Genomic DNA, 27901 nt, shown 5'->3' on the forward strand with positions numbered 1-27901 from the left:
CACAGGACTACCAGGGGAATTCAACATGCGAGTACAGTACTTAGAAGTTACCTAGTACATAGCAGGTGCTATCATTGCTGTTATTTAAACCAGAAGTTACTCTTTCCAGGTGTGGAGGATAGCTATGGGAGGCAGAAGAGGGCACAGCCAGCTGGCTTTTCAGACAGAAGATCCTAGCCTCTCCTGCCCTCCCAAGCTGCACGAAGGTCAGGAGGTAACGGGACCTCGCGTTCCGACCCCGCCAGGCCCCGCCCACCTCCGCCGGGTCCCGCCCCGCCCCACCCCGCCCTTCCTCGCTCCGGACCCTGCTCTAGTCTCGCGCACTTTGAAAGTGCGCGAGCTCCGGCCGAGACCCGGGGCCGACAGTTGGTTGGGCGAAACCATCTGTTACGCTACGTGGGGGGGTTAAAAACCTACACCTTCATTTTTTTCCAATTTTTACCTTTTCAGACCCAGATCCTTGTATATTTTAGCCTTCACATCTCAGACATGTGCTCAGGCTCCCAGAAGAGAGCCTAACTCTCTAGGTCGAGGAATGTTATGTCTCCTAGTGGCATTCTCCCCCTGCTAATGGGGAGCCGGTGGGAGTGGACGACGGCCGTCGGGGGTAGGAGGCGGCCCTAGCGCCATTTTGTGGGAACGGAGCGGTAGCTGGGCTGCTACTGGATCCTTGGCTGCTAGAGTTTCCCTGTTGGGCTACCTGTCAGCGGCCTAGCGGGTGAGTCGCGGACGCTGCTCACTGAGGACGGCCTGTGTGCCTCGGCACCCTGTCGTTGGGCCTGCGGAGAACCCCACGGCTTCGCCCCGGGCCCGGGCCTGCCTCGTCCTGCCCGAGCGGCCTCGCGCGGGAGCGTCGTTGGGGCCTGGCGCGGGTGACAGCGGGCTGTTGCAGCGGGGACGCTGGGCCCGTGGGGCCGCGCAGCTTAAGGCGGAAGTGTGGCCTGTCTGGGGCATTGCTTTGTGCCCTTGGCACTTGGCTCGGGGGACACTGCCAGCTTAGGCCTTGTACCCCTGGGGCCCCACCCCGGGCCGCGCTCAAAAACTACCTCGGCTGTCACTCTCTGGCTGCGGGGACGCGGCGGTCCGCGTCGCCAAGGACTTGTCTCCGCTGTCCTTGAGGCTCCAGTTTGGAAAGTCCCCCGGAAGTCCCTTAATGAAGAACTTTGCTCTGTTCTCTCTACCCCGCTTACTGCCCCCCATTCAGTCCCAAGACACCCTCTGCATCGCTTCCTTTTGGAGAGTGCTTTGATTCCCTCCTCCCACTCACCTCTCAACCAGCTTAGGTGGTTCCCCCGGGGCCCCAGGATCACTTACGATTGTGATGACTTATTTGCTGTCTTTCTGTCGCTTACCCTCATCCCCACCTCGTGTAAGCAACGTGCCACCCGAGACTGTTGGTTTCCCAGTTGTAGTTGCAGCACCGGATGCGTCATAGGCACTCAGCAAAATGTTTCTTGAATGAATGAATGAACTAACAAGGAATCACATTTTACTAGGAATTACTGTCTTGGCCTCCTAACGTTTCCGGGATCACCAACACGCATAAGAATCCAAACAGCAAGGATTTTTCTGGTAGTCCTAGTACAATGACTGGCATGGTAGTGGTGGTATTAATCAGCTGATTATGAGGAAACAGTTCCTTTGACACGGGTGTTGGTCATTCATATCTCTCTTCCGTTTAAGAAATCTAGAAGATGTCTGAATATATTCGGGTAACAGAGGATGAAAATGACGAGCCCATTGAAATACCATCCGAAGATGACGGGACCGTGCTGCTGTCCACAGTCACCGCCCAGTTTCCAGGGGCGTGTGGGCTGCGCTACAGGAATCCGGTGTCTCAGTGTATGAGGGGTGTCCGGCTGGTGGAAGGGATTCTGCATGCCCCTGATGCTGGCTGGGGAAATCTGGTGTACGTTGTCAACTATCCCAAAGGTTTGTTGCCACTTGGTTTTGCTAGTTGGATTTGTCTCATTGTAAGTGGTAGATCTAGCCTCTTTCATGATGCAGTGTCTCTCCTATAACCCAAGTTATTTCTTTAAATGTTACTATTAGATTAGTACATAAGACCACTAGTTTAAATGAGTGAAAACTGGAAATTACAGAAATTTTTTGAAAGTGAAAACTAGGTATTTAAATAATTACCTGAACAAATGTTGCCATGTCATTTTAGTTAATGATGTATTGATGTAGGTTCATGGTTTGTAACAAATGTATCACCATGGTGGAGGATGCTGATAATGGAGGAAGCGAAGCATGTATGAAGGACACTACATGGGAAATCTCTGCCTTCCTCTCAATTTTGCCCTGAACCTAAAACTGCTCAAAAAAAAAAAGTTTTTTTTTTTAATATTACTTTGTTCCTCTCCTCTTCCCTTTCACATTTTTTTTTAAATAACGTGGGTTTTTTTTTTTTTTACTCTTACAAAATTAATGTCAGTTTATTGTTGAAAGTCTAAAAAAGAAAATTGAGGTCACCCTTAAATCCACAGCTAGAGCTAAAAGTTGCTGATTTATTTGGCATATAGCCTTTAAGTTATAAGCATTAAAATAACCAAATACGTATCAGTAGGCAAAAAAGATGCAGTCACACATTTTTAACCTTGTGTTTTCCTCCTTAATATATTTTAAAGTCGGAGTGAGTAGAATAGTTTTTGCTTTGGTGTGCCTTTTGAGAAGGGAGGATATGCGTCTGTAGTCCTGTGCTTCTGCAGGACGAGGGCCACGAGTCCCTGAGTCTGCCCGGAAAAGCACCTCAGCCGCTTAGTCCCTGCGCTGGCCCAGAGAGCTCACGCCACTCTTTACGAGAAGTTGACACACCTTAGGTTCTTTGAATCTTTTTGCTTCTCCCTTCTAGATGTAGGAGGCAATATGTTGAAAGATGTGTTAAATGAAGAGTTCTAAAAGGTTTTTTGCTCATTTTGTTTAGATAACAAAAGAAAAATGGATGAGACAGATGCTTCTTCAGCAGTGAAAGTGAAGAGAGCAGTCCAGAAAACTTCTGACTTAATCGTGTTGGGTCTCCCGTGGAAAACCACTGAACAGGATCTAAAAGAATATTTTAGTACCTTTGGAGAAGTTCTTATGGTTCAGGTAAACTTTATTTTTTACTTATTTTTAAATTTTTATTTATTGGTTTTAGAGATAGGAAGGGGGAGAAGGAGAAAGAGAGACAGAGACAAAGACAAACAGTAAAATTGATCTGTTCCTGCATGTGCCCTGACCAGGGATTGAACCTTGGCTTATTGGGATGGTTACTTGAAACAACTGAGCTACCTGGCTGGGGCCAGCAGACAATATTTTTAATTTAAGACTTATAAACATTGGATCTAGTTTATCTTTGCATTCTGAAACATTTTGTTGAAATTCTATTATGTAAAGGAGTTTTACTCTGCTATTAATAGGATCTAAATTCAACACTAATCCTCCTGTTGCTTTTACGTCAAGAATAACTTGGTTTAAGTATTAATGAAGGCTCTATATCCAGTTGAAGCCATTCACACTCAAGGAGTTCTCATTTGGTTACGTGTTGAGTGTGCGTGTAGTTTTCCTAAATTTAAATGATTCTTTTTCTAGGTCAAGAAAGATATTAAAACCGGTCATTCAAAAGGCTTTGGCTTTGTTCGATTTACGGAATATGAAACCCAGGTGAAAGTAATGTCCCAGCGGCATATGATAGATGGACGATGGTGTGACTGTAAACTTCCTAATTCTAAGGTACTTTGCTTTTTCTTTTTTTTCTGCTTTGGGTACTTTTGCTGATAGACTTCCTTAGAAGACACTATGAAATAAAATGTTAAATACAATTGGAAAAAGGTAGTGTCAGGATGTGTCCCTGAAATCTGAATATTTTATGATTGTTTGAAACATTTAGTTTATTACTCCTCTACGCTAAACTTTATTCTTTTCTAACTTGTTATTTCTAGAGAGTTAATAATTTCTTATCAGTTGACATGTTAAAACATGGAGATAATTAAGAGTACAGGAATCTTGTTAAAGAGGCCTGACTTGTTCCAAGTATGCAAGACTTGCTTATGGGAATATTATTATTTTTGCCAGAACATTGTCCAGTTGTTGACTTTTCTAGATCCAAATATACTTTCATGAACTTTAAACTTAAAAACTGTATTCGTCATTGAAGTCTTATAAGAAAGAGGAATATTAATGCCAAAAAAAAAGAGGAAGAAGAACGTACCTACTTTTTAATGACTCGCCTAATGTAAAAGACAGATGGGTTTTGTTACATCCTCCACCATAATACCCTTTTCGTTGCTCATAAAATATTTCTGATGTTTTTCCTGCCTTTGAATTCGATCAGCAAAGCCCAGATGAACCTCTGAGAAGCAGGAAGGTGTTTGTTGGGCGTTGTACAGAGGACATGACTGATGATGAGCTGCGGCAGTTCTTTTGCCAGTACGGAGAAGTGGTAGATGTCTTCATTCCCAAACCGTTCAGGGCTTTTGCCTTTGTTACATTTGCAGATGATCAGGTATTTTTCTCTTTAATAATCTTGTCCCAGCTAGTTAGGTAATTTCTCTTTTGATTTTTTCCCATCCAGCTAATTGCCATTTTTGCTCAGCTTTCTGACCTTGTAAGCTGTGGGGTATATAGACTTAGATATTTTTGATAAACACTTTAATATTTTTCAGTATGTGGTATGTAACTGGGAGTGTTACGTATCTTTAGAAAGTAAACTGAAAATTTTCTTGCTGCCCTTCTAAAGCTAAAGACTATTTTGAGTTTAAATGAAATGAGTGTTCATTGTTTATTTTTCCTCTAGTTTAGATAATGGCTTGAAATCTTTTAAGTTTTACTGCTACTTTGATGTACAAATCAGTGGTTTAGTCGTCTATTTACACCCCTTATTTTCTTATAGGTTGCCCAGTCTCTTTGTGGAGAGGACTTGATCATTAAAGGAATCAGCGTGCATATATCCAATGCTGAACCCAAGCACAATAGCAATAGACAGTTAGAAAGAAGTGGAAGATTTGGTGGTAATCCAGGTGGCTTTGGGAATCAGGGTGGATTTGGTAACAGTAGAGGGGGTGGAGCTGGCTTGGGAAACAATCAAGGTAGTAACATGGGTGGAGGGATGAACTTTGGTGCTTTCAGCATTAATCCAGCAATGATGGCGGCAGCCCAGGCAGCTCTGCAGAGCAGCTGGGGTATGATGGGCATGTTAGCCAGTCAGCAGAACCAGTCAGGCCCATCAGGTAATAACCAAAGCCAAGGCAACATGCAAAGGGAGCCAAATCAGGCCTTCGGTTCTGGAAATAACTCTTACAGTGGTTCTAATTCAGGTGCAGCCATTGGTTGGGGATCAGCTTCAAATGCAGGGTCAGGCAGTGGTTTTAATGGGGGCTTTGGCTCAAGCATGGATTCTAAACCTTCTAGCTGGGGAATGTAGACAGTGGGTGATGGTTGGTTGTATAGATGGGTGGGTATTCAAATTTTTCTAAACTCATGGTAAGTATATTGTAAAATACATATGTACGGAGAATTTTCAAAATTGGTTTGTTCAGTGTGAAGTATATTCAGCAGTATTTCTGACATTTTTCTTTAGAGAAAGAGGAAGAGCTAAAGGAATTTTATAAGTTTTGTTACATAAAGGGTTGAAATATTGAGTGTTTGAAAGTGAACTGCTGTTTGCCTGATTGGTAAACCAACACACTACAATTGATAACAAAAGGTTTCTCCTGTAATATTTATCCCTGGACTTGTCAAGTGAATTCTTTGCATGTTCAAAATGGAAACCATTGATTAGAACTACATATTCTTTTCTCCTTGTTTTAATTTGAACCCCACCATACGGATTTCTTCCTTAGGAATCTTAGGGTCTCCTTTTTGGAGATCATGTGTCACAGTGTTTGGTTCTTTTGTTTTTGTTTTTTTAACACTTGTCTCCCTTCATATGCAAAAGTACAATATGAAGCCTTCATTTAATCTCTGCAGTTCATCTCATTTCAAATGTTTATGGAAGAAGCACTTCATTGAAAGTAGTGCTGTAAATATTCTGCCATAGGAATACCTCTGTCTACATGCTTTCTCATTCAAGATTTCGTCATCACACTGCACAGGCTGCGTCTTTGACGGTGGGTGTCCCATTTTTATCCGCTACTCTTTATTTCATGGAGTCATATCAACGCTATGAACGCAAGGCTGTGATATGGAACCAGAAGGCTGTTTGAACTTTTGAAACCTTGTGTGGGATTGATGGTGGTGCCGAGGCATGAAAGGCTAGTATGAGCGAGAACAGGAGAGAGCGCGTGCAGAGACGGTGGTGCAAAATGGATATTTTTTAACTTGGCGAGATGTGTCTCTCCATCCTGTGGCTTTGGTGAGAGAGTGTGCAGAGAGCAATGATAGCAAATAACGTACGAATGTTTCTTGCATTCAAAGGACATCCACATCTGTTGGAAGACTTTAAGTGAGTTTTGTTCTTAGATAACGCCCATTAGTTGAATGTGTTAAGTGAAACGATACTTGTATTTCCCCTACCCTTTGTCAACTGCTGTGAATGTTGTATGGTGTGTGTTCTCTTCTGTTACTGACCTGTAAGCGTGGTAATGTGAACTGAAGCTGATGGGTTGAGAACATGGACTGAGCTTGTGGTGTGCTTTGCAGGAGTATTTGGAAGCAGAGTTCACCAGTGAGCTGGGGGTGTCTCAAAGAAGGGTGGAAGTTCTAATGTCTGTTAGCTACCCCTAAGAATGCTGTTTGCTGCAGTTCTGTGTCCTGTGCTTGGATGCTTTTTATAAGAGTTGTCAATGTTGGAAATTCTTAAATAAAACTGATTTAAATAATATGTGTCTTTGTTTTGCAGCCCTGAATGCAAAGAATTCATAGCAGTTAATTCCCCTTTTTTGACCCTTTTGAGATGGAACTTTCATAAAGTTTCTTGGCAATAGTTTATTTTGCTTCAAATAAACTTACTTGAAAAGTTGTCTCAAGTCAAATGGATTCATCACCTGTCATGCATTGACACCTGATACCCAGACTTAATTGCTATTTGTTCTTGCATTGTCCAAAGTGAAAAAGTTTTTTTTCTTTTTAAATCTAGTTTTTAATAAGTCTGGGTGACCGCACCTAAAATGGTAAGCAGTAGCCTCCAGCTTTTTCTTAGTGCCTCTGTGCATTTTGGTGATGTTCTATTTACATGGATTGTATAAATCTCCATTGGGAAATCATGCCTTCTAAAAATTCTTATTTGAGGGAGTGGGAAAAACTGTTAATTTTTTTAAATGCTTTGTAGCAAAGCATATCAATTGAAAAGAAGGGAATGTCAGCATCTTTTTAGTTTGGGATTTGAAAAGTGGAATTAATTGCAATAGGGATAAAGTAGAAGAAACCACAAATTATCTTGTGCCTGAAATCCATTAAGAATCTTGATAGCTTTAAGAACTAGCAGGGCGGTGGGTTGGAAGTGTTAAGTGAAATGGGCCTTGTCCTCCAGAGGTGGGGGGAATAGAGTCATGTTGAATATAATCGTTTACAAAACTCAGATTAGACTCTCACCATGCATTGTTAAGTATGTAAAAGCAATAACATTGATTCTCTTATTGTACTTTCTATGTAATTACTGCTATGAGAGTTGAGCTTGTTTTCTAATGAAAGAATGTAAGTTTTTGTGTTGATAGTTTACCTAATGCCCTTATCTAATTAGATTATGATAAATAGGTGTTTTGCACGTTACATGTTTTAAACCTTTATAAGTGAAGTCATCGTTTAGATGTGTGACCATCACATTGTTTCATTATTCATTTTCCTCTTTAAAAGGATCTTGCTTGTTTGATTTTTTTTTCTGCACCTAAACTGCATGATTTCCAAATCCTGTACCATCTGAATTTTGCATTTTAGCACTTGCACTGTTACTCAGCAGCAGTAACATGGTAACACTTAAAATGGTATTCAGGGACCTCCAAAGACTAAACTGACAGCCTGCGAGGAGCCCGGGGTAAGTTCACTTGTTGATGGCATGGTTTTAATCCCTTATTTACACTTGTGTAAGTCTAGTTACTGGTCTTGGGAGGCTTTCAGTGTTGAGTAGCCTTCTGTTAACATAATGTGGTAATACAATAGCTATGGGTATTTAATTCTACCCTAAAATTTTTTTTGAAGTTTAGAAGTAAACTATTTGGCAAAGATTTGTTTTTAAGTCTATTTGGTCATCTAAATGCATTCATTCTAAAAAATTTTTTGAACCAGTTGAATAAAACTTTTTGTTGCCACCACAGTTTAGTGTCTGGAGTCTTACTGGGAAAAGTTTCCTTTTTCTATGTGACAAAGATGCTGCAAAGTTACCTTTAAAAAGTGAGTCTCAGGAAGTTACACTTGATATGCACAAGAGAAGTTAGGCTATAACTCAATGAATTTTTATATATAATGGTAACTCTCTGGCTAGAAGGAAAAACTTTGTTAGCAATCAAGACTTTAGGAAGGACTAGCCAACAAAAATAAAATGACAATTTAAGTTTAAGTTAGAGCTTTAAATTTTGGCCTTAGGAGAAGGAGGTTAACTACTTAATTCAGAAGATGTATGTGATAATTAGAACAATTTCTTCGATGTTGAGTACTAGAAAATTTGCTCTTAATTGTGTGTTCAAGTTTATGCTCAGGTATTGTGTGGTCTGTGATCTGTTTGGCTAAGTGTGCCCCTGTATTACATGTTCATTGTAAGAAGGAGAAACTACAGGTCCATCTATAAAACCACCATTTATTTCTGATGATATATTTCGTCTTGTGGAAATGCCACATTTGATTCAATCATCTTTTGAATTGAAGCATTATTTAGGCTATTTCCAAGTGCTAGGATCATCCTCATGGCTAAATTAAGTTCTTCATATTGGAATTACTAGGTAAAAGACAATGCATGCTTTTAACACTTTTGAAATATATTGCAAAATTGTCCTTTAGAAAACTTATGTCTTTGACGATGTGAATAGTACTATTCCTGTTCTTTTTGTCTGCCACTTTGATAAGTGATAAATTATATCTCACCGTTTTGTGGTATTGGTTTTTAACATGAAAATTAGTACCTATGCTAAAGTATTGATGTTTCCAGCTCATCTACAAAAAAATCATGATCAGGGTTATTCCTGAACCAATACTGCTGTAACATATAAAAGCTCTCTTAGAGATCAATAAGAACAAGTCCAAAAACAGTAGAAAAATAGTCAAAGACCATATTCAGGCAACTTCCAGAAATGCAAACAAAAAGGCCAGTACAAAAGGATATTGGACTTTGTAAATAATTCAGTGCAAATTTAACAAGGGAGTTTCTATTGCTCTGACAAAGATGGATGTCTTGGTTTATGCCCCCTTGAATCAAAGCATAAAGGGTGGAAACTGGCGAGGTGTGCATTGGTAGTTCACGGTAGTTTGGTTTTGATTTGGGGGGGGGTGACAATGGCTTTGTTGTTTCTCAGGTCACATCGCTGCTGAGATATTTCACAGGTATTCTTTTAAAGGAGTTATTTACTGATTTGAGACAAAAATTAAAAGTTACTAGTTATTTTCTTGATCCAGGAGATATAGTTAATGACTTTTGTATAGACACCATACATTTGTTCTTCCCCACAATTAATGGAGCCCCAGGATACTATTCCTCCCACAAACCACCTGTGTGTCTCATTATCTAGAAACACTAATGCCCCTCCACTGTCACCTCTACAGCTGTCCTTGCCCCCACTTTCGAAGCCAGCACAGAGCATGTTGTCAGTTACCCTTGCCCCAGGTTGGGGCTTCTTCTCATACGCAGCAGCACATTTCTGATGGTCAGCAATCGGTATGTCAACAAACATTAGACTTCTGGCAGGAACACCCCTTTGGGTTAATCCCCATCCAGATGCGGTTCCAATGTCATTTGTCTGCATGAAGGATTCAGCTTCTCTTCTTGGCAAGCAAATAGGCATGATGTTGGTATTGATTACAACTTTGTTCTTCAATTTAATCAGTGCAATGTCATTATCAAAACCAGCATTGTGGGTGTAACCTTCATGTATAAAAATGGCCTCTGCCCAGGCTTGTGTGTAATGAGGCGACAGTCTCTTTAGGGTACCCATCCGGATGTTTAGGGAGGAGGCATCTTCTCTCTGCCCATACACAACGTGAGCAGCTGTGAGGATCCAGTTGTCATACAGAAGGGCACCTGCTGCTATTGAGTCACCCAGTAGCAGGACTTGCCACGGGAAGTCACCAAGCTTTGCAATCTGCCCTCCATATATCCGACCTCCTGTGGCACGGGCTGATAGGCCGCAGACTGGGGGGAGAAGCAGATACATGGAGCCTTTATGGGAGCCCAGGGGTGCTTCCTCCAGTTACCACCCAGGGATTGTGAACGTTTAATGTCCACCCAACAGGGCATCACAGGAATTGTGGGTGCCCACCTGTACAGGCAAGTGAGGCTACTTTAAAACAGCACAGTTCCATACTCCCTTTGGCAGCATGTGCACTGAAATTGGGGCAACACAGAGAAGATTAGCGTGCCCCTGTGTGATGGGGAACTACTGGACAGGCCAAGCAGGAAGTGCACCGATGCCCTGGGCCATGTGACTAGGAAGTGAAAGGGAGCACGCTTTCACTGCCACTGTTGTCCGTACAAAGTGGGGGGTTGTTGTGTGGTTCTGGGAAAGCAGGAGCCAAGGTCACTGTCAGAGGATTGGCAAAGTTACTTTCATCTTTGAACATTTAAATGTTAAAAAATTAGAATGTTGCCATTGTAGCCAGGAACCTTCAGATTCAGAAATTATTTTTATCTAGTTGATTCTTTCAAAATAAATTTTACTGTATACTGCTAAGGAAATACATTCATTAATGTAGCAAATGTTTCCTGTTGTGGCAGAATAGTATTGAAACTTATAAACGTTGTGTCAGCTAAGATAAAAGAACTAATTTAAGCCAAATAACACAGCGGTAATGAATATATTATTACCTTTCTGATTTTTTAAGTCTCTACTCAACTATATCTTCAGAGCCAATTCTGGTTTTAAAAAAAATTTTAAGTACTATTAAAAGGCAAATTGCATTAATGTTTAAAAACTAGATGTCATTGAAGACAATTGCTTAGGGAAATAATGAAGTTATTAGCTTTGGGTTTTAATAGCATTTTTAACAGAGAAGAAAAGTAACAACAGAGGAACTCATGTTTATAAATGTATAAATGGTTCAAGATAATTTTTAAAATTAATTTTTTATGCTTGCCTAGTTGTAAGGCCAAAATAATCAAATGACTGATGCAGTCAGCCCCTGACAACCTCTCCATATGGAAAGGGGGTAATGAGAACATATTATTTGGAAATAATAACTTGCTCTAAGAGCCAAGTGCTGAAGTTAACATTTCTGCCTACCACAGCTAAAGCTCTGCTTATTGTCTCCTACCCAGTTCTCCTTTCCATCAATTACAAATCTCGGGTATAAATGTATCCATTACCAGGCTCACAGACTGGGAGTGATTTTTCTCCTTTGGAGCTCGTCCAAAATCCATCAGCCTCACACACATATTTACCTGCAAATCATTGGAAAAGCAAAAATGTTTAACTGCATGTATAAGGTGGTTGTCATTTGCTTGAATACCCCCTTGAAAAATGTTGATTCTTGAGCATCAGTGGGAAATAGAGGTGTCTGAATAACCATTTTACATGATTTCATAAATAGGAGGTCTCTGCATTACCATGTTTGCTTGCAAAGTGGAAACCTTTTAGATGTGTAACTTGAATATGTATCAAGATCTCAAGTGCTTAATGATAAGGTTTTGACTTGTTAAATTAAACCATTTGGAATATATTGTGTGTTTGTAGTAGTCATTTACTAGATAAGATCTGTTTTCGGATTCTTGCAAATTGACATTCAAGTCATTTCAGCTATAATATTTCACTTAGCTGGTGAGAGAAGTGCTTTTAATCTTTTGTCTAGCCTTAACCAAAAATGTTGGTTAAAGTTTATTTTCAGATTGTGAGGGTTTACATTCCAAATACCCGCCACCCCCAACTTGGAACCATTTGCTTACCATCGTTTCTTCTCATTGTGTAGAAGGTCTCATTACAGCGGTACTGAATCTCAGCTTTGTATGTGGTTACTTCAGGACCTGTGAGATACTCCACTTGGCCATTGGGCAGATCATCAGGAGGGCCACAGTCAACAACTAACAAACATGGGAGAGGCAGGAGTCAGTTTCTGCTTAAAATTCTAACAGATCTAGAGACTGACAGGTAATTGTGTCGTGTGATGCTATCAAAGCCATATTCCTTTCCTCCTGTATGGTGGACATTATTAATTTCATCTCTGAGAATGGAGAGAATTGCTTTAGTATGATTTGAAAGCATCACTCTCAGCCCTGCCCCTAACTAAATGGATAGATTGAGGTGGAGTCCCCACGGGAAAGGTATGATGCCTTTTCCAGAGGAAGGGGATCTGAGACCCCGGAGACTTCCTTGGTGCTCTCACTACTAACCAAGGTCTGTAGCGACACTGATGGGAGAAAACCACAGCCTACATGTGCCTACACAGTCTGGTTCCACGTAAAAGGGCACTCGGTTTGTGACTGGGCTGGCCTTAAACGTGGAAAAGGACACAATAGAAAGGTGACTCTCAGCTTGTCCTTAGGATCCTTTTCATAAATTGAACTTCTTAGAATACCTGGATCTCTGACTGGTCGCTCAGTTGTTTATATCGTTGTCCTGTCATGCCAAAGTTGTGGGTTCTGTCCCATCAGGGCACGTACATGAATCAACAGTGGGGCCTGACCGGTGGTGATACAGTGGATAGAGCATTGAGCTGGGATGCTGAGGGCCTTGCTTCAAAACTCCAAGGTCACCTGTCAGCCCAAGGTTGCTGGCTTGGGCAAGGGGTCACTGGCTTGGCTACAGCCCCCGTCCCCCCACCCCCACCCCCACCCCAGTCAAGACGAGAAGCAAAGAACAACTAAGGGGACGCAAGTAGGAGTTGATGCTTTTCATCTCCCTCTAAAAAAAACCCCCAAAACAATTAGTACATAAATAAGTAGAACAAGTTGATGTTCCTCCGTTCCTCTCCCTCTAAAGCTAGAGGTCTTATATAGAATTTGGACTAGAATTTATACTTGGGGCACTGCTAATGTGAAATGACCAATCTGTAAGAGTGCTATCAGCCTAAAAGTTCACACAAAAATTTTTTTAAGTTCTCTACACAGTAGACATCTAAATATATTTCTGTGGATATTAAAAGATTCAATTTATTGATGGGGTGGTGAACACACAGTGCAGTGGACAATGTCTTATGGAATGGTACATCTGAAACCTATGTGATTTTAACAAATGTCACCCCAATGAATTCAATTTAAAAAAGAAAAAGAAAAGATTGCATTTATGCCATTTTGAAACCCTAGGCTTGCCCAGTCAAGGCACGTTCAAGAATCAACTACTATGAAGTTGATGCTTCCTGCACCTCTCCCCACTTTCTCCTCTCTCTAATTAATTAATTAATTTGCCTGACCAGGCGGTGGCACAGTGAATAGAGCATCACCCTGAGACTCTGAGGACCAAGGTTTGAAACCCCAAGGTCTCAAGTGTGGGCTCATCCACCTCAAGGGCAGTCTCACCAGCTTGAGCATGAGGTCACCGGCTGGAGTATGGATCTTGGACATGGTCCCATGCTCGCTGGCTTGAGCCCAAGGTCGCTGGCTTGAGCCCAAAGGTCACTGGCTCTGCTTGAGCCCCCCGCTGTGAGAAGCAATCAATGAACAACTAAGTGACACAACTACGAGCTGATGCTTATCTCCCTATGTCTAAAAAAGAAATTTTTGCCCTGGCCAGTTGGCTCAGCAGTAGAGCGTCGGCCTGGCGTGCGGGGGACCCGGGTTTGATTCCCGGCCAGGGCACATAGGAGAAGCGCCCATTTGCTTCTCCACCCCCACCCCCTCCTTCCCCTCTGTCTCTCTCTTCCCCTCCCGCAGCCAAGGCTCCATTGGAGCAAAGATGGCCCAGGCGTTGGGGATGGCTCCTTGGCCTCTGCCCCAGGCGCTAGAGTGGCTCTGGTCGCGGCAGAGTGATGCCCTCGGAGGGGCAGAGCATCGCCTCCTGGTGGGCAGAGCATCGCCCCTGGTGGGCTTACCGGGTGGATCCCGGTCGGGCGCATGTGGGAGTCTGTCTGACTGTCTCTCCCCGTTTCCAGCTTCAGAAAAAAAAAAAAAAAAAAAAATTTTAATAAAAGATTGCATTTAAATAATTTTCAGCAACTTAATACCTGTGTGCCTGGTTCTGTGCCAGGTTCTTTGCCTACATTGTCTTGACTATGTATGAGATACCCATAAATACCTAACAAAAAATGGCCAAGTCAGGGCTCACATCCAGACCTCTGACTTCTAACACATCAGTGCTTCCTTACTGCTTTTTTTTTTTTTTAACTAAATGGATTGTTGTAAATTTATGAAATAAAAACATTGCCTGGCCGGATAGCCCAGTTGGTTAGAACATCGTCCCAAAGAGTAAAGGTTGCCAGATCGATCCCTGGTCAGGGCACATACAGGAACTCTCTTGTTCTCTCCCTCTCTCTAAAATCAATAAAATAAACATTTAAAAAAAATAAAAATATTAAATTCTCCTAGGCATCCTGTAGAAGCCTTTGCACAAAATATAGAGAAATACATATACAGGGTTGTTAACTACAGCAGTGCATGTAATAGTATAAAACTGGAAACAAAAGAGACCAGCTTGGCCTGACCTGTGGTGGCACAGTAGATAGAGCATCGACCTGGAACACTGAGGTCACAAGATTGGAATCCCAGGCTTGCCCAGTCAAGGCACACACATATAACAAGCAACTACTAGGAGTTGATGCTTCCTGCTTCTCCCGCCCTCCTCTCTCTAAAATCAATAAATAAAATCTTAAAAAATAATCATTGAAAAAAAGCATTGTGTGATGAAATACTGTGCAGTGATTAAAAAGAATAGGTGGCTCTATTAATACTTAGATTGATGTGGGAAGACAGCCCAACAAGAGGGAAAAGCAACTGCAATCAGAGTAAGTATCCTACTTTGGTTAAAAAGCATATAACGGTGCACTCTCCCTCTCGGAAGCACATCCGTGCCTTCACCCTCTCCCACTTCTCCCCCCCACACACACACACCGTGCATTCCCTTTGCCTTTCCGCTGAGCTCCAAGGCCCCTCCTTCTGCCTCTCAACTTCTTAGCCCATTTTGTCTAGGGCTCACTTTTACTTCCTCTGTAACATTTTTTTTTTTAGATTTTATTTATTCATTTTTAGAGATTCAGGAGAGAGAGAGAGAGAGAGAGAGAGAGAGAGAGAGAGAGGAGGAGCAGGAAGCATCAACTCCCATATGTGCCTTGGCTGGGCAAGCCCAGGGTTTTGAACCGGCGACTTCAGTGTTCCAGTTCGACGCCTCATCCACTGCACCACCACAGGTCAGGCCCTCTGTAACTTTCTAAATAAATTTTCTCTTATAGTTTGAAATAAAAAAGCATATAACACTGAAATATGTTAGTATATATAGCGTGGGAAATAAAGAATAGGAAGGAGTAGACCCCAAAGTCTTAGTGGTAGTTTGGAGATTTGGGCAAGAGTGGTTTTAACTAATATTATATCTTAGAGAGGGTGGAAGGGGGAGAGAGAAAAACATCAATTTGTTGTCCCACTATTTACGCATTCATTGGTTGATGTTTGTATGTGACCTGGCCAGGGATCAAACATGCAACCTTGGCGTATCAAGACGACTCTCTAACCAACTGAGTTAGCAGGCCAGGTCCTTACTATATATTTTCGTAAATTTATATTTTTTTCCAATTTACGTGACTCTTATAATTGAAAATATATTAAAAATAAGATACATGACTCTTGCCTGACTGGTGGTAGTGCAGTGGATAAAGCATTGACCCGAATGCTGAGGTTGCCGGTTCAAAACCTAAGACTTGCAGAGTCAAGGCACATAGAAGAAGCAAGTACTATAAGTTGATGCTTCCTCCTCCCCATTTCTCTCTCTTCTCTCTCTAAAATCAATAGAATCTCTAATACATATATATTTTAAAAGATACGTGAGTCTTGGTTCACAAAATGGCAGGGTATTGCCTCAGTTGGTGTGTGTGCATGTGTGTATACAGTTACCCCATCTTTACATACAGTAGCCTGTACATGTGTACACGTGTGAGATGTGTGTAATTGCAGGAAAATAGTAATAGTGATTAGACTCGTACGGTGGGACTACAGGTATTAAAATGTCATTTTCTCTATTTCTCATCTTCTATAAGTATTTTATACTTAGAAAAAATACTTTTAAAGATCACACTTCTTTAGGAGGGGAGCAAAGAGGAAGAAATATACGGTGACAGAAAATAAGTTGACTTTGTGTGATGGGCACACAACACAATCAACAGTTCTAAAAGTACTCCTATTGATCAATGTCACCCCATTAAATTTAATTTCTAAATTAAAGAAAAATCACACTTTAAAAAAAGCAAATAATTATCGCACTAGTTTGGTTTCATTTTAACCTCTTTAAGAGTGCACTGAGAGCCTGGGGAAGAGAAGCAAATTTGGAATTCAAGCCCTAATAAATATCTTCTTCTTTTTTTTTTTGTATTTTTCTGAAGTGAGAAGCAGGGAGGCAGAGAGAGACAGACTCTTGCATGCACCCAACCAGGATCCACCTGGCATGTCTACTTGGAGGAGATGTTCTGCCCATCTGGGGCCATTGCTCTGTTGCAACCAGAGCCATTTTAGCACCTGAGGCAGATGCCATGGAGCCATTCTCAGTGCTCAGGCCAACTTTGCTCCACTGGAGCCTTGGCTGCAGGAGGGGAAGAGAGAGACAGAGAGAAAGGAGAGGGGGAAGGGTGGAGAAGCAGATGGGTGCTTCTCCTGTATGCCCTGACCAGGAATCAAACCTGGGATATCCACACGTGGGGCCACCACTCTACCACTGAGCCAACCCGCCAGGGCTTTAAATATCATCCTTTTTAAATAGACTAGAAGAAGCCCCAGCCTGATAGGTCAGTTGGTTAGAGCAACATTGGTTACACCAAGGTTGCACGTTTAATCCCAGGTAATTTAAAATAAATGAATCAATAAAATTTTTAAAAATATTAACAGGCGCTGGCCAGGTAGCTCAGTCCCAGGTAGACTATGGGAGCGTGGTCCCAATATGCCAGAGTTATAGGTGTGGTTCCCGGTCAGGGCATAACCAAGAGTCAAACAGTGGATGCATAAATGGGTGGAAAAGGAAACTGATGCTTCTCTTTCCCCTTCCTCTAAATAAGAAATGGTATTGTTGTGTTTTTTTTAATAATAACAGAAGCAGCAACAGGAGTGAACGGCAGCGGAAGCATCCCGCTCTCGTGACTTACTGCTGCATTCTGGCATCGGCTGGTCCCAGGATTCATCTTTTTGACAGACTGCAACAAATGATTTCAGGGGCAAATGACCCTAAAGGGGGACACAGAAAATATTGATTTCCTTGTTTACATCAGAAAACCACCCCCCAAAGCTATACCCTTACAGTAAGTAGTTCCTCTTCCAGCGGTTCCCCAGATGCTCGCGAGGGAGCGATGCGCGCACAGGGCCTGGCGCACCCCAGCCCAGCCCTGCCTCCGCGCGGGGGCGCACGTGCCGCGGGGACTGCTCCTCGCATCGCGCAGGCTACACAAACCCTCGCTCACGGTGTCTTGGCCTTGTAGGAATCACATTAATGACTTTTTTTTTTTTTTTTTTTGCCCTATTCTGAGAACATGTCTCAAGTTCCCTCTGGTGTTTCCCACCATGTCTCTGGAGCGTGCCGAAGGGAGGTGGTCAGAAGTGTGGGGAAGGCCACCTGCCCGAGGAGACACCGCACGAAGGTGTCTGGATGTTCCTAGCCTGTGGTCCTTGGCTGGATGATTGTGACAAAAGACGCTTTCCCGAGATTTCCATGGAGGGGTTCTCAACCGGTTTTCATTGCCGATACTGCTCACAGAGGAACATGTTGGGCTGACTGAAATGCTACTTCTCTAAAAGCAGACTCAAGGAGAGACGCAGGCTCCGTCAGCAGCCCGACGCTTCAAGCAGGGAGCATTTTAAAAGCTCAGCAGCTGAACGGATTTGCAGCCCAACAGGACCAGGAGGAGAGCCCGCCCCAAAACAAAAGTTCGCAAGGTGGAGAAGCTGCTCCCTTTCCGGTAGCAACCCTCCGCAGGCCTGTGCTGCACAGCTAGCTGTCGTTGTACTGTTATTACTTTTAAACCACTGGGATTCAGTGACAATTTTGAAGAACATAAAGAGGACGTGTTAATCTTCTACCTGAGCCCCTAAAGCAACACACTAAGCATTTTTTAAAATTATCCTCTCCGTCCCTTCTCAGTGGCCACTATTTATAACTTTGCGGAATATACTATTTCCTAGCTCCCTTTAATTTCTTTTTTTGCGGGCCCAGGAGTTGTTGCATGTAGAGGTCATCGTTTGACCAGGTGGCGGAGCTTAATTGAAAGTTCGATGACTCCCCGCCTCCCCCCCCCCCACCCCCCACCCCGTGCGCTCCCTGAGCCCGGTGCTCTCTGTGCTCCCAAAAAAGAAAAACGCGATGACCTCGCGGAGCACCCAGCACAAAGAGAGCAAACTCATTCTGTCCGTTCAGCCGCTTTACCGAGAGCTGCTGCCATGTGTGAACTGGGGAAACTTGTCTGCTTTAATCACTATCTTTCCGGAGTAGCTTTTTTAGGCTTCCTAAGAATAAAAACTTCTCCATAGCCATCCCTGTCCTCAGCAAACTGATCGTTTCTTTGACGTTTATCTAGTCACCAAAAAAAACACAAAACCCCACCATGGTGGCAACAGCTGTTTTCCCCCTGTTCTTCCCCGTGTTTGCGACGCCAATATGTACACATTTAAAAACTATCACGATCATGGTGCACTAAACCGTTTTTGCGTTCACATACCTGCAGAAGCTCGTAGCCAGTTTCGCAAAAGACAGAGAAGCTGTCTTTCAGGATGTACTGGGCTTGCACAGGTGAGATGTGGCCATTAGGTGGTGCCACCGGATCAGGGCACGGCTGGGCTGCGCAGAGGAAACCAGGCTGTGGGCTCTGATGGGTCTATGGCAGGTGAGTCTAAACTGAGTGAGCATTTGAAGTTCTTGGTTTATAAGTGAGACACTTAATATGCAAAGCAAGAGATCCACAAGTCTGGTTGAGTTCTCAAGATTTAAAACCGAAAGCAAGATAAAACTCTTGTTTGAGTATTGTGCAAATGAGGACAAATTGGCCTTGCCTAGGTTTTGACTCACACTATGTAAAAAAGCCAAGTGCCTGACCTGTGGTGGCCCAGCATCGACGTGGAATGCTGAGTTCGCTGGTTTGAAGCCCTGGGCTTGCCTGGTCAAGACACATATGGGAGTCGATGTTTCCTGCTTCTTCCCCCTTCTCTCTCTCTCTCTCTCTCTCTCTCAAGCCCCTCGCTAAAATGAATACCGTATTTTTTGCTCCATAAGATGTACCTGACCATAAGACACACCTAGAGTTTTAAGGAGGAAAATAAGAAAAATATATGCTGAACCAAATGGTGTATTAAAATATTTAATAAAATACCGTATTTTTCGCTCCATAGATGCACGGGCATTTTCCCCTTCACTTTTTTTGGGGGTGGGATGTGTCTTATGGAGCAAAAAATACAGTAAATAAAGTCCTTAAAAAAAAGAAAGCCAAGCAACCTGATGAGTGGTGGTGCAGTGGATAGAGTGTCAAGCTAGGATGCTGAGGTCCCAGGTTTGTAAACCCTGAGGTCATCAGCTTGAGCTCAAGGCCACCGGCTTGAGCAAGGGGTCACTAGTTCAGCTTGAGCCCCTCGGTCAAGACACATATGAGAAGCAATCAATGAACAACTAAAATGAAGCAACTAAGTAGATGCTTCTTATCTCTCTCCCTTCTTGTTTCTCTTTCTCTCTCTCTAGAAGGAGAAGGAGAAGGAGGAGAAAGCCAGGCATGTAATAAGATAGGAGAGTTACCACTCAGGGGGTGCCTGCTCCCTGCCAGGGACACCCACTTGGAAGGAAAGGCCACATGTTGCCTGGGTTTAAGGCACAGCTCTCCATTCCCTGTGGTGACTGTCAACTGCTCTGTGCCTCGGTTTCTGCAGCTGTAGGGTGAGTGTGGTGAGGATGGTTGCTCACCGTCCAGGGCTGCTGTGAGGATGGAACATGAAGCACCCAGGGTAATGGTTTGCTAATTGCTCGGAAAGAGTGGACTGCAGTGAGCCCCCACACAGGGAGAAACCAGGCCCGATCCAGACTGGCGCTCGGGAAGCCGCGTGCCTCCTCTCCTGAGCACCCGCCCACAGTGCTCGGGCCCCCAGGGAGACTGTCTTCTGCTTTCCTCTTCAAACCCTGGCCCGCTAGCAGCCCAATGCCTCCGCCCGTCCTCCACGGCTGCCCCTCGGCGTGCCCCAGTCACTAGCTGAGTGTCCTCCTTCCTCCAGCTGCTGGTCTCTGTGTCCTGGGGTGGCTCTTACTCCCTGGCAGACCCCCGAGTCTCCCCTCAGGACAGCCCTGGTGGCTCTGGAGGGTCCCAGTGCTCCCCAAAGTCACCTAGTACCTAAGCCAGTGCCCTGCTCACACCTCAAGGCTCTGTCCTGGCCCTTCTCACCCACCAGCCTGGCAAACCTGATTCTCCCGACTTGCTCTAACACTGGAAAATCCATTTAGGGAGTTTTATTACTTTGTGGGTGAAAAAAGGGGGCCCATGGAAAGCAACCTTCCAGGGCAGTCTGATCAGCAAGTCCTACCTGCATCTGTCGTGGTGGGTAGTCCCTCCCCAGACATACAGTCTCTTTAGTACAAGGCTTATCTTCGCCACAAGCAAGCCCTGTCCGCCGTTTCTGTCCATCTAGGTTAACACACCTTTGCCCCCTTTCAGGCCGTCCTAAAGGGTGACGCCCTCAAGAGAGCACCCAGTCTTAACTACGCTGTCACCCCCCCACGCCCTCTCTCCCCCACCTGCACGTTCTCCCCTTAACCTCAAATGCGTCAGAGAGACTGCAAGCCGTTCCTCTCTAGAGCATCTGAGAGCTTGCTCCCCAGTGACTGTCTTCAGTTTTGCCTCAGAGAAACTTATAAAAATTCTCTGCTAGAACAGAAATAAAGAAAAAGAAAAGAAAAATTTCTCTACATGTTTAGTCTTCCTTACCGATGGATAGATGGGTCGATGGGGAAGGTGGGGTGTTCAGAAAGAGTCACCCAAGATGTGCCCCTGGAATGCAGATCATTTTGAGCTAAAGGGAATTGTAACCGTGCAGAAACCTTATTTTCTTTCATCTAGACTTTTGTGTTGGTCCCCCCCCCCCACTTTAACTCAAACTGGCCTCGCCCAGCACCCTGACTTCCCCACCTCCCTCTCCCTTGCTTAAACAGTCAGCCCTCAGGACAATGAGCTTTTGCTGGTCAGCATCCCCTAGTCTTAGAAACAAGGTCCTGGGTCTACTGACTATTTTTTTTTAAATTTAATATATTTTTAAAATTTTTTATTTATTCATTTTAGAGAAGAGAGAGAGAGAGAAAGAGAGAGAGAGAAAGAGAGAAGGGGGAAGCAGGAAGCATCAACTCCCATATGTGCCTTGACTGGGCAAGCCCAGGGTTTTGAACCAGGAACCTCAGCGTTCCAGGTCGACGCTTGACTGCGCCCCCACAGGTCAGGCAGGTCTATTGACTATTGAGACAGAGATTTCAATCAAACTAACCATGACATCTTGGCCTCAGCTGTGTGTTAGCTCTGGATCCAGGAAAGCAGAACGATCCCACAGAACAAATCTTCAGAACCAAATGCAACGATTAGTTACCCTCTACTCTAGCACCGCCCAATCAGTAGAGACCACAACCGTCAGTCTATTAGTTATTGTGATTAATGATTTTTTTTTCTCCTCCTTAAATACCCCAGTCCCTAGAAGCCCAGGGATCCAGCCAGGTCCTTGGGTGCGAGCTGCCTGTGTCTCTGGGCGTGGCACCATCTCCTTAATAAATCCTTCCCTTCTCGGCTGCAAACCCCTGTTCATGTCTTACTGGGCTTTGATATGGACAGACTCCTTCAGTCTGGTAACACAACTCTAGCTGCAGGCTCAAGAAAAACTTAACTACCTAGAACTTGCCTTAGGGGCCTCACCCATAATAAGAGATTATCAGAGAAAAACTATTTTGACCTACCTACAGGCAGGGCAAACTACTAATTACTAAACACATGCTCTTCTTGCAATGATCTGCTGAAGCCGCAAGCTGCCTCCCTCATTCCTAGTTCAGAACGTCATATACACCCCTGTTCTCTTTCTGTCAGATCCTCTTGTGCCCATGGGGGTCTCAGACTCTCTCCCGTGTGCGGGATTCCCGTACACATGTATGTACTGAATTTGGTCATTTCGCCTTGTGAGTCTGCCTCCCATCTCTTTGATTATTAATTAGACCAGCCAGATGAACTCGGAGGGTCAGAGGGAAGTTTCTTCATTTTCTGCCACTGGGTGAATGGCATTTCCCCGGAGGGCCCCCTTCCTTCACAGACCAGCCCACTCAGACCTGGTCTGTTTTTGATGGAGTTCAAGACCCTACTCTGAATATGACACCTTGGAAGGAGTCTGAGAAAAAGTCAGAAGGCCGCCCTGACCTTCCCCACCTCGCCCTTCTCCCCGAAGCGGGTAATGGGACCCTTGTGAGACCCTGCAGGGAGGGGGCAGCCCGAGCTCTCAGGTGGGGGGGCGGACAGGCTCGGACAGGCTCCCCAAGTTATGTCACTTCCCTCAGACCTCTGGGCCACCCCCTGCCTCCGTGACTGCCCCCCCCCCCCCCCCCCTCTAGCCCCAGCACAAACCCACGCTGCTCTAGCTGTTTCCCCAGGTCCTCATTTCCTTAGGAAGGCTCCTGTGCCACGTAAAACTTACAGGAAATAAATGTGTCCTTTTCTCCTGCTAATCTGCCTTTTGTCAGTGGGCTTTTCGGACCTGCTCCGTGAGGCTTAGAGCGCCAAGGAAAAGTGTTTCCTCCCTGACCTTTCCCAGGCCTGACCAGAGGGTCTTCTGTCCCTTGTGCCTCCTTGACGCTTCGGGAAGAGACAGGAGTCAGCTTCCTGCCAGCCTGCACCCCGCCCTCACCTGTGCTGGTGTAGTTGACCTTCCAGCCTGTATGGTCCCCAGACTGATCAGTCATAAAGGTCATGGTCACGGAGTTGCTCTTGGTTTCAATCCTACTAGGCAATGTCTTCCCACAAAAGGGGCCATATTCCTTTTTGTCTGTTTGAATCTGAAAGAAGAGAGGCCCTGGTCACCTCGGGACCTGCAGGAGCCAGGACACGGCGGGGTGCCCGGGAACCAGACCTGGAGGGAGTCGTAGGGGCACGGGCTCTCGGGGTGCGTCTCCACGTCGAAGGACTCCACGAAGTCCAGGATGATGCTGAACCCCTCCTCCAGGCGGATGCTGTAGGTGCAACTGGAGAGTTTGGGGTACGGCTGTGGGTACTCAGGGCTGCTGATCACCCCAGACCGCTCGGTGAAGACCTGGCCTGAGCATAGGGCTGGGAGGAGGGGACAGGACAGGGCGGCGTGAGCCTGGTGCAGGCAGCGTGACCCTGCCCACCTGCATGTGGCCAGCTCCAGAGGCGCCTCTGGGGGCCAAGGACCCCTCCCCAGCCGCTGAAGGAACCATCCAGGGAGGGAGTGTCTTCAGCTCCCAGGCCTCAGCTAAAACAGGCAACACTTGCCTCAGCTAAAACAGGCAACACTTGGGTGTGCATCTTCCAGAGCCCTCACTCACATCCCTGGGGGGCGGAGGCCCTAAAGCTGAGGGGGTCCTGGTGGTGGGAGTCCTGGGCCAGAGTCCCAGAGCAGAGTGAGTGAGGCTGGGCTGTGCTAAGGGGGGAGGAGGCACCAAGATCCGGGGGGGGGGGGAGGGGAGAGGGTCCTTATTTCTCAGGATTTGGGGGGGAGGCGAGTCTCCTTGGGTTGACAGAACCTGACTCACCCTGACCCCAGTAAGTCCCAAGCTCATCCGCCCTGGGGCTCCCACCCACGTCCAGCCAGGGCCAGTCCAGCCTCCCCTGGGTCTGCACCTGGGCCAGTCAAGAGGCCAGGAAGGGCCTCCCTTTGCCCACCTTCCCTGAGCCCAAGCTGTGTCCTGGGGGATGGTTGAGGGAAGTCTAAATCCACACTGATCATGAACTAGTCTGGTACCCTCTACCCTCACTGGAACAGCTAACCCTGTCCTAGCGAGCATCCTGTCATTCAGGGAGGGGCTGTCCCATCCTCCTAGGCTACAGAGGGGGACGCAATCCTGAGCTGAGGGTCTTCTTTTTTTTTTTAAATTAATTATTTATTTATTTTAATGATTTTATTTATTCATTTTTAGAGAGGAGAGAGAGAGGGCGAGAGACAGAGAGGGAGAGAGAGGTGAGAGAGAGAAGGGGGGAGGAGCTAGAAGCATCAACTCCCATATGTGCCTTGACCAGGCAAGCCCAGGGTTTCGAACCGGCGACCTCAGCATTTCCAGGTCGATGCTTTATCCACTGCACCACCACAGGTCAGGCATGAGCTGAGGGTCTTCTAGGAAGCCCAATTCCACCTTCCTTTCTTCCTGCGGCTGCTCCCCCCCCCCCCCACCGGGGCAGAGGGAATTGGTCCTGGATGCAGAGACCAACCAGACTGCCCGCCCAAGGCCACCTCCTTGGGTTTCTCTGCCCCTGAGTCAGGCTTCCCTGGCCCAGCACACACAGGGCCTGGGCTGCCCTGTGAACAGGGGGTGGTCCAGGGATGCTCAGAGCTCCGCCCCTGTGCACCTGGTGGGGGAGCAGAGAAAGCTGTTCCCCTGTGTGAACTCCTCCTCTGTAGGGCCACTTCCAAATAGGGATGGGGAGCCCTTCAAGCAAAGGAGCCTGGGGTCCTGGGGGGGGCGCCCACCGACTAGGCTCATCCAGGCTATGATGAGGGGAGGGAGAGAGGGGCAGGTCCAGGGAGCACACCACCACCTGCCCCTGCTTCCCACCCCAGAGACACGCAGCTGCAGGTGGAGGTGGAGCCGGGTTTATTGTTAGTTCCGTGGCAGGGGTTGGAGAGGTGGATGGGGGGCTGCAAGCAGCACCATCTCGCCTGACCCAGAGCTACTGCTTGCTGCAGGCCGGAGCTGGAGGGGAAGCTAGAGGCTCTGCTCTGGAAGAGAGAACAGAGAGAGGAGGAGAGACACGGGGGAGGAGTCACCAGAGCGAGTGGGCGGGGAGGCAGGGTCAGAGCCAGCAGGCGGGGCTCCCCACTCCCCAGGGCACCAGCTGAGTTTCTGTCTTCTGTCCAGGTGTCTGGCATGGGCAGGAAGGGGCATCCTTAGGCAGTGGGGATGAAAGGGTTTGACCTGCTGGGGGCTGGGAACTGGTGATTTTGAGCAGGCCCTGCCCCTCATCCTGAAGTTTTGTGGACAAGAGTTTGCGTGAGCTGGGCTTAGACCCCCCACGCCTCCACACTGGGAGCCTCTCCAGGGGGGTGAGGTGGCCTGTATGGGGTCCCAGAGCCCAGCAGGGCCTAACACGTGCTAGTTGGTGAATGTACTGGAATGAGAGTGAGCCATAGATGAAAGGGGGGAGGAATTTAGAGAATGTGGAGGGATGGAGAGGTGGAGAGGTGGAGGGATGGAGAGATGGAGAGGTGGAGAGGTGGAAAGGTGGAGAGATGGAGAGGTGGAGAGGTGGAGAGATGGAGAGGTGGAGAGGTGGAGAGGTGGAGGAGTGGAGGGGTGGAGGGGATGGAAGAGCAGAGAAAGGGCTGCAGCTTCCAGACCCGGGGACAGAACAGCCATGGCTTCAGGAGGGTTGGGGCTGGGCCACGCCCAGGGTCTCCCTTGAGACCGTGGCTCACCTGAGCAGGTGCGCTTGTTCTGGTGGAGAACGTAGCCAGCACGGCAGGAGCAGTAAAAGCCACCCAGGTGGTTGTGGCAGTGGTGGTCGCAGATGGGTGCCTCTCCAGGGGGCACTTGGCACTCATCAATATCTGGGGGAGGGTGGACCAGGCTGGTGGTCAGCAGGAGGTGGATCAGCAGTAGGGCCTGGGCTCAGGAGACTTCCCCCTCACAGCTGACCTGAGAGGAGCCTCCTCATGTCCGAAGGTGGCTGGTGCCCAGCTGAGCACCAGACACCTGGGCTCATTGCCACCTCCCCACAGTACTTGGAGGGAGAAGGAAATAACACCTCTTGAAAATCCATGACAGGCTGTGTCCTGCTCAAGGTGAGTGAAGGGAGCAGCTGACAATAGAACCCAGGGGGCAGTGGGCAGGACTACCACACAGATCCACCCCACCATTACAGCAGCCTCCTGAGGAGCACAGAGAGGTTGAGCCACTTGACCAAGGTTGCACAGCTGCTCCCTGCAGGGGCCAGAATCTGAAATCAACGTCAGACTCAAAGACCACCCACAGGCAGACACGGGGGGCCAAACTCTGTGTGTCCTCAGCTCGGGCTGGTGGAGCTTCCTGTCCGTCTGTGAGCGCCCCCTCCCCCCAAGTCGTGAGGGTGGCCAGGTCTCAGCCCCCGCACAGCAGGGAGTGGGGCTCAGTCCGCGAGGAGGTCTGGCTGGGATTGCTGTTTGCATTGCAGATGGTGTCAGAGGGAAGAGAACTGCTCTCTGGTTGGACTGGCAGGAATCCCGCCTGGGAGGTGGGGACGCCGCAGGGGCGGCTGGCCTGGCCTATGACGGCGCTGTACCCCGCGGTCATCTCAGCCCCCGGGCCTACCCTCAGCTCACCCTCGGCCGCGTAGAAGGCCTCGAAGCCCGTGAAAGGCTTCTCGTTGGAGTAGTCGGAGCGGAAGGTGACGTCCAGGCTGGGGCCGGGCGAGTAGAAGGTGTCGTTGCCGGGGGCCCGCTCCGTGTCCGTGCTCTCCCAGCCGCACAGCGTGGCCAGCACCGCGGGTCCCGAGCTCAGCTGGAGGGCGGGCGTCGCTGGGAGGGACCGCAGGACCCACGGCCTCCCCGCCCCCTGAGGCCAGACCCCCTGCCGGGTGTCCCCGCCCCCTGAGGCCAGACCCCCTGCCGGGTGTCCCCGCCCCCTGAGGCCAGACCCCCTGCCGGGCGTCCCCGCCCCCTGAGGCCAGACCCCCTGCCGGGCGTCCCCGCCCCCTGAGGCCAGACCCCCTGCCGGGCGTCCCCGCCCCCTGAGGCCAGACCCCCTGCCGGGCGTCCCCGCCCCCTGAGGCCAGACCCCCTGCCGGGCGTCCCCGCCCCCTGAGGCCAGACCCCCTGCCGGGCGTCCCCGCCCCCTGAGGCCAGACCCCCTGCCGGGCGTCCCCGCCCCCTGAGGCCAGACCTCCTGCCGGGCGTCCCCGCCCCCTGAGGCCAGACCCCCTGCCGGGTGTCCCCGCCCCCTGAGGCCAGACCCCCTGCGGGCGTCCCCGCCCCCTGAGGCCAGACCCCCTGCCGGGCGTCCCCGCCTCCCCTCCAGCCCTGGCCGGCTCTCGGGGCCCCTGCCCTGCTGGCACCTTGACGAAGTCGTACTCGCACAGGTAGGAGAGCTCCAGGTGAAAGTGGGTGAAGTAGAGACGCAGGCGGTACCCCGGGGGGGCCGTCAGGGTCCAGCGCTGCTCCTGGTTGTCGGCATACGTCCCCGGGAAGCCTGGGGACGCCAGGCGCCCGAACACGGGCTTGGGCCACTGCGGGTCCCCGGGGGCGGCTGCCGCGCCCCACAGCAGGCTCAGGAGGATGAGCAGCCTGCGGGCAGCACGGGGGCAGGTGAGGGCGAGGGGCCTGCGGGCACGCTCCCCCTGCCGGCGGGGCTGCGGGGCTCCCACCCACCTCATGGTGCACCCCTCAGGCTGGCCGGGCCGGTCTGGATTCGCACAGTTTCACCTTTGATCTGTTTGTCCAACACCTGGCCCAGCCCTGCAGCGGGCCGACCCTGGAATTCTGGGAATTGACCCCATGGCTCCTGCCTGCCCAGACAGCAAGGCA

At 47.5% G+C, this 27901-nt stretch overlaps 2 protein-coding genes across 5 annotated transcripts; one reads left to right on the forward strand and one right to left on the reverse strand.

Annotated features, from left to right (window-relative positions):
* The first annotated feature begins 586 nt into the window (after positions 1-586).
* On the forward strand, positions 587-11778 carry TARDBP (TAR DNA binding protein). 2 transcript variants are annotated; one of them, XR_010750179.1, is made up of 7 exons: positions 587-718; positions 1684-1932; positions 2927-3090; positions 3574-3714; positions 4316-4486; positions 4874-7951; positions 11378-11778. XR_010750179.1 is itself a non-coding variant. In XM_066375058.1 (6 exons), exons 2-6 carry the CDS (start codon positions 1695-1697, stop codon positions 5402-5404), a joined length of 1245 nt encoding a protein of 414 aa, XP_066231155.1. In that variant the 5' UTR covers positions 622-718; positions 1692-1694; the 3' UTR covers positions 5405-5902. The 2 variants fall into 2 exon arrangements, 1 of the variants encoding a protein (XP_066231155.1); XM_066375058.1 differs by lacking the exon at positions 11378-11778 and having other exon boundaries at positions 622-718; positions 1692-1932; positions 4874-5902.
* Positions 6309-27898, reverse strand: MASP2 (MBL associated serine protease 2). Of its 3 annotated transcripts, none has more exons than XM_066375054.1 (11): positions 27800-27898; positions 27433-27661; positions 26702-26879; positions 25820-25951; positions 23300-23496; positions 23078-23225; positions 18892-19010; positions 17329-17407; positions 12002-12136; positions 11426-11500; positions 6309-10255 (listed from the first exon to the last, which is right to left on the reverse strand). In XM_066375054.1, exons 1-11 carry the CDS (start codon positions 27871-27873, stop codon positions 9492-9494), a joined length of 2130 nt encoding a protein of 709 aa, XP_066231151.1. In that variant the 5' UTR covers positions 27874-27898; the 3' UTR covers positions 6309-9491. The 3 variants fall into 3 exon arrangements, with proteins under 3 accessions (XP_066231151.1, XP_066231152.1, XP_066231153.1); XM_066375055.1 differs by having other exon boundaries at positions 27746-27812; XM_066375056.1 differs by lacking the exons at positions 6309-10255; positions 11426-11500; positions 12002-12136; ... (2 more) ...; positions 23078-23225; positions 23300-23496 and adding an exon at positions 24982-25123 and having other exon boundaries at positions 27800-27888.
* Between the last annotated feature and the right edge of the window lie 3 nt (positions 27899-27901).

Source organism: Saccopteryx leptura, chromosome 3 (genome assembly GCF_036850995.1).
Source record: "Saccopteryx leptura isolate mSacLep1 chromosome 3, mSacLep1_pri_phased_curated, whole genome shotgun sequence".
In the NCBI taxonomy this organism is placed as follows: Eukaryota; Metazoa; Chordata; class Mammalia; order Chiroptera; family Emballonuridae; genus Saccopteryx; species Saccopteryx leptura.

Bases quoted from the DNA above. Each gene is read 5' to 3' on its own strand.
- TARDBP (XM_066375058.1), top strand. From the start codon at position 1,695: ATGTCTGAATATATTCGGGTAACAGAGGATGAAAATGACGAGCCCATT. The intron at 1,933-2,926 runs GTTTGTTGCCAC...CATTTTGTTTAG, and splicing joins CGTTGTCAACTATCCCAAAG to ATAACAAAAGAAAAATGGAT. The intron at 3,091-3,573 runs GTAAACTTTATT...TTCTTTTTCTAG, and splicing joins GAGAAGTTCTTATGGTTCAG to GTCAAGAAAGATATTAAAAC.
- MASP2 (XM_066375054.1), bottom strand. From the start codon at position 27,873: ATGGGGTCAATTCCCAGAATTCCAGGGTCGGCCCGCTGCAGGGCTGGG. The intron at 23,226-23,299 runs GTCTGGTTCCCG...CTCTTCTTTCAG, and splicing joins GCCCCTACGACTCCCTCCAG to ATTCAAACAGACAAAAAGGA. The intron at 10,256-11,425 runs GTAATGGATACA...TTCTCCCCCCAG, and splicing joins ACTCCCAGTCTGTGAGCCTG to TCTGCGGCCTATCAGCCCGT.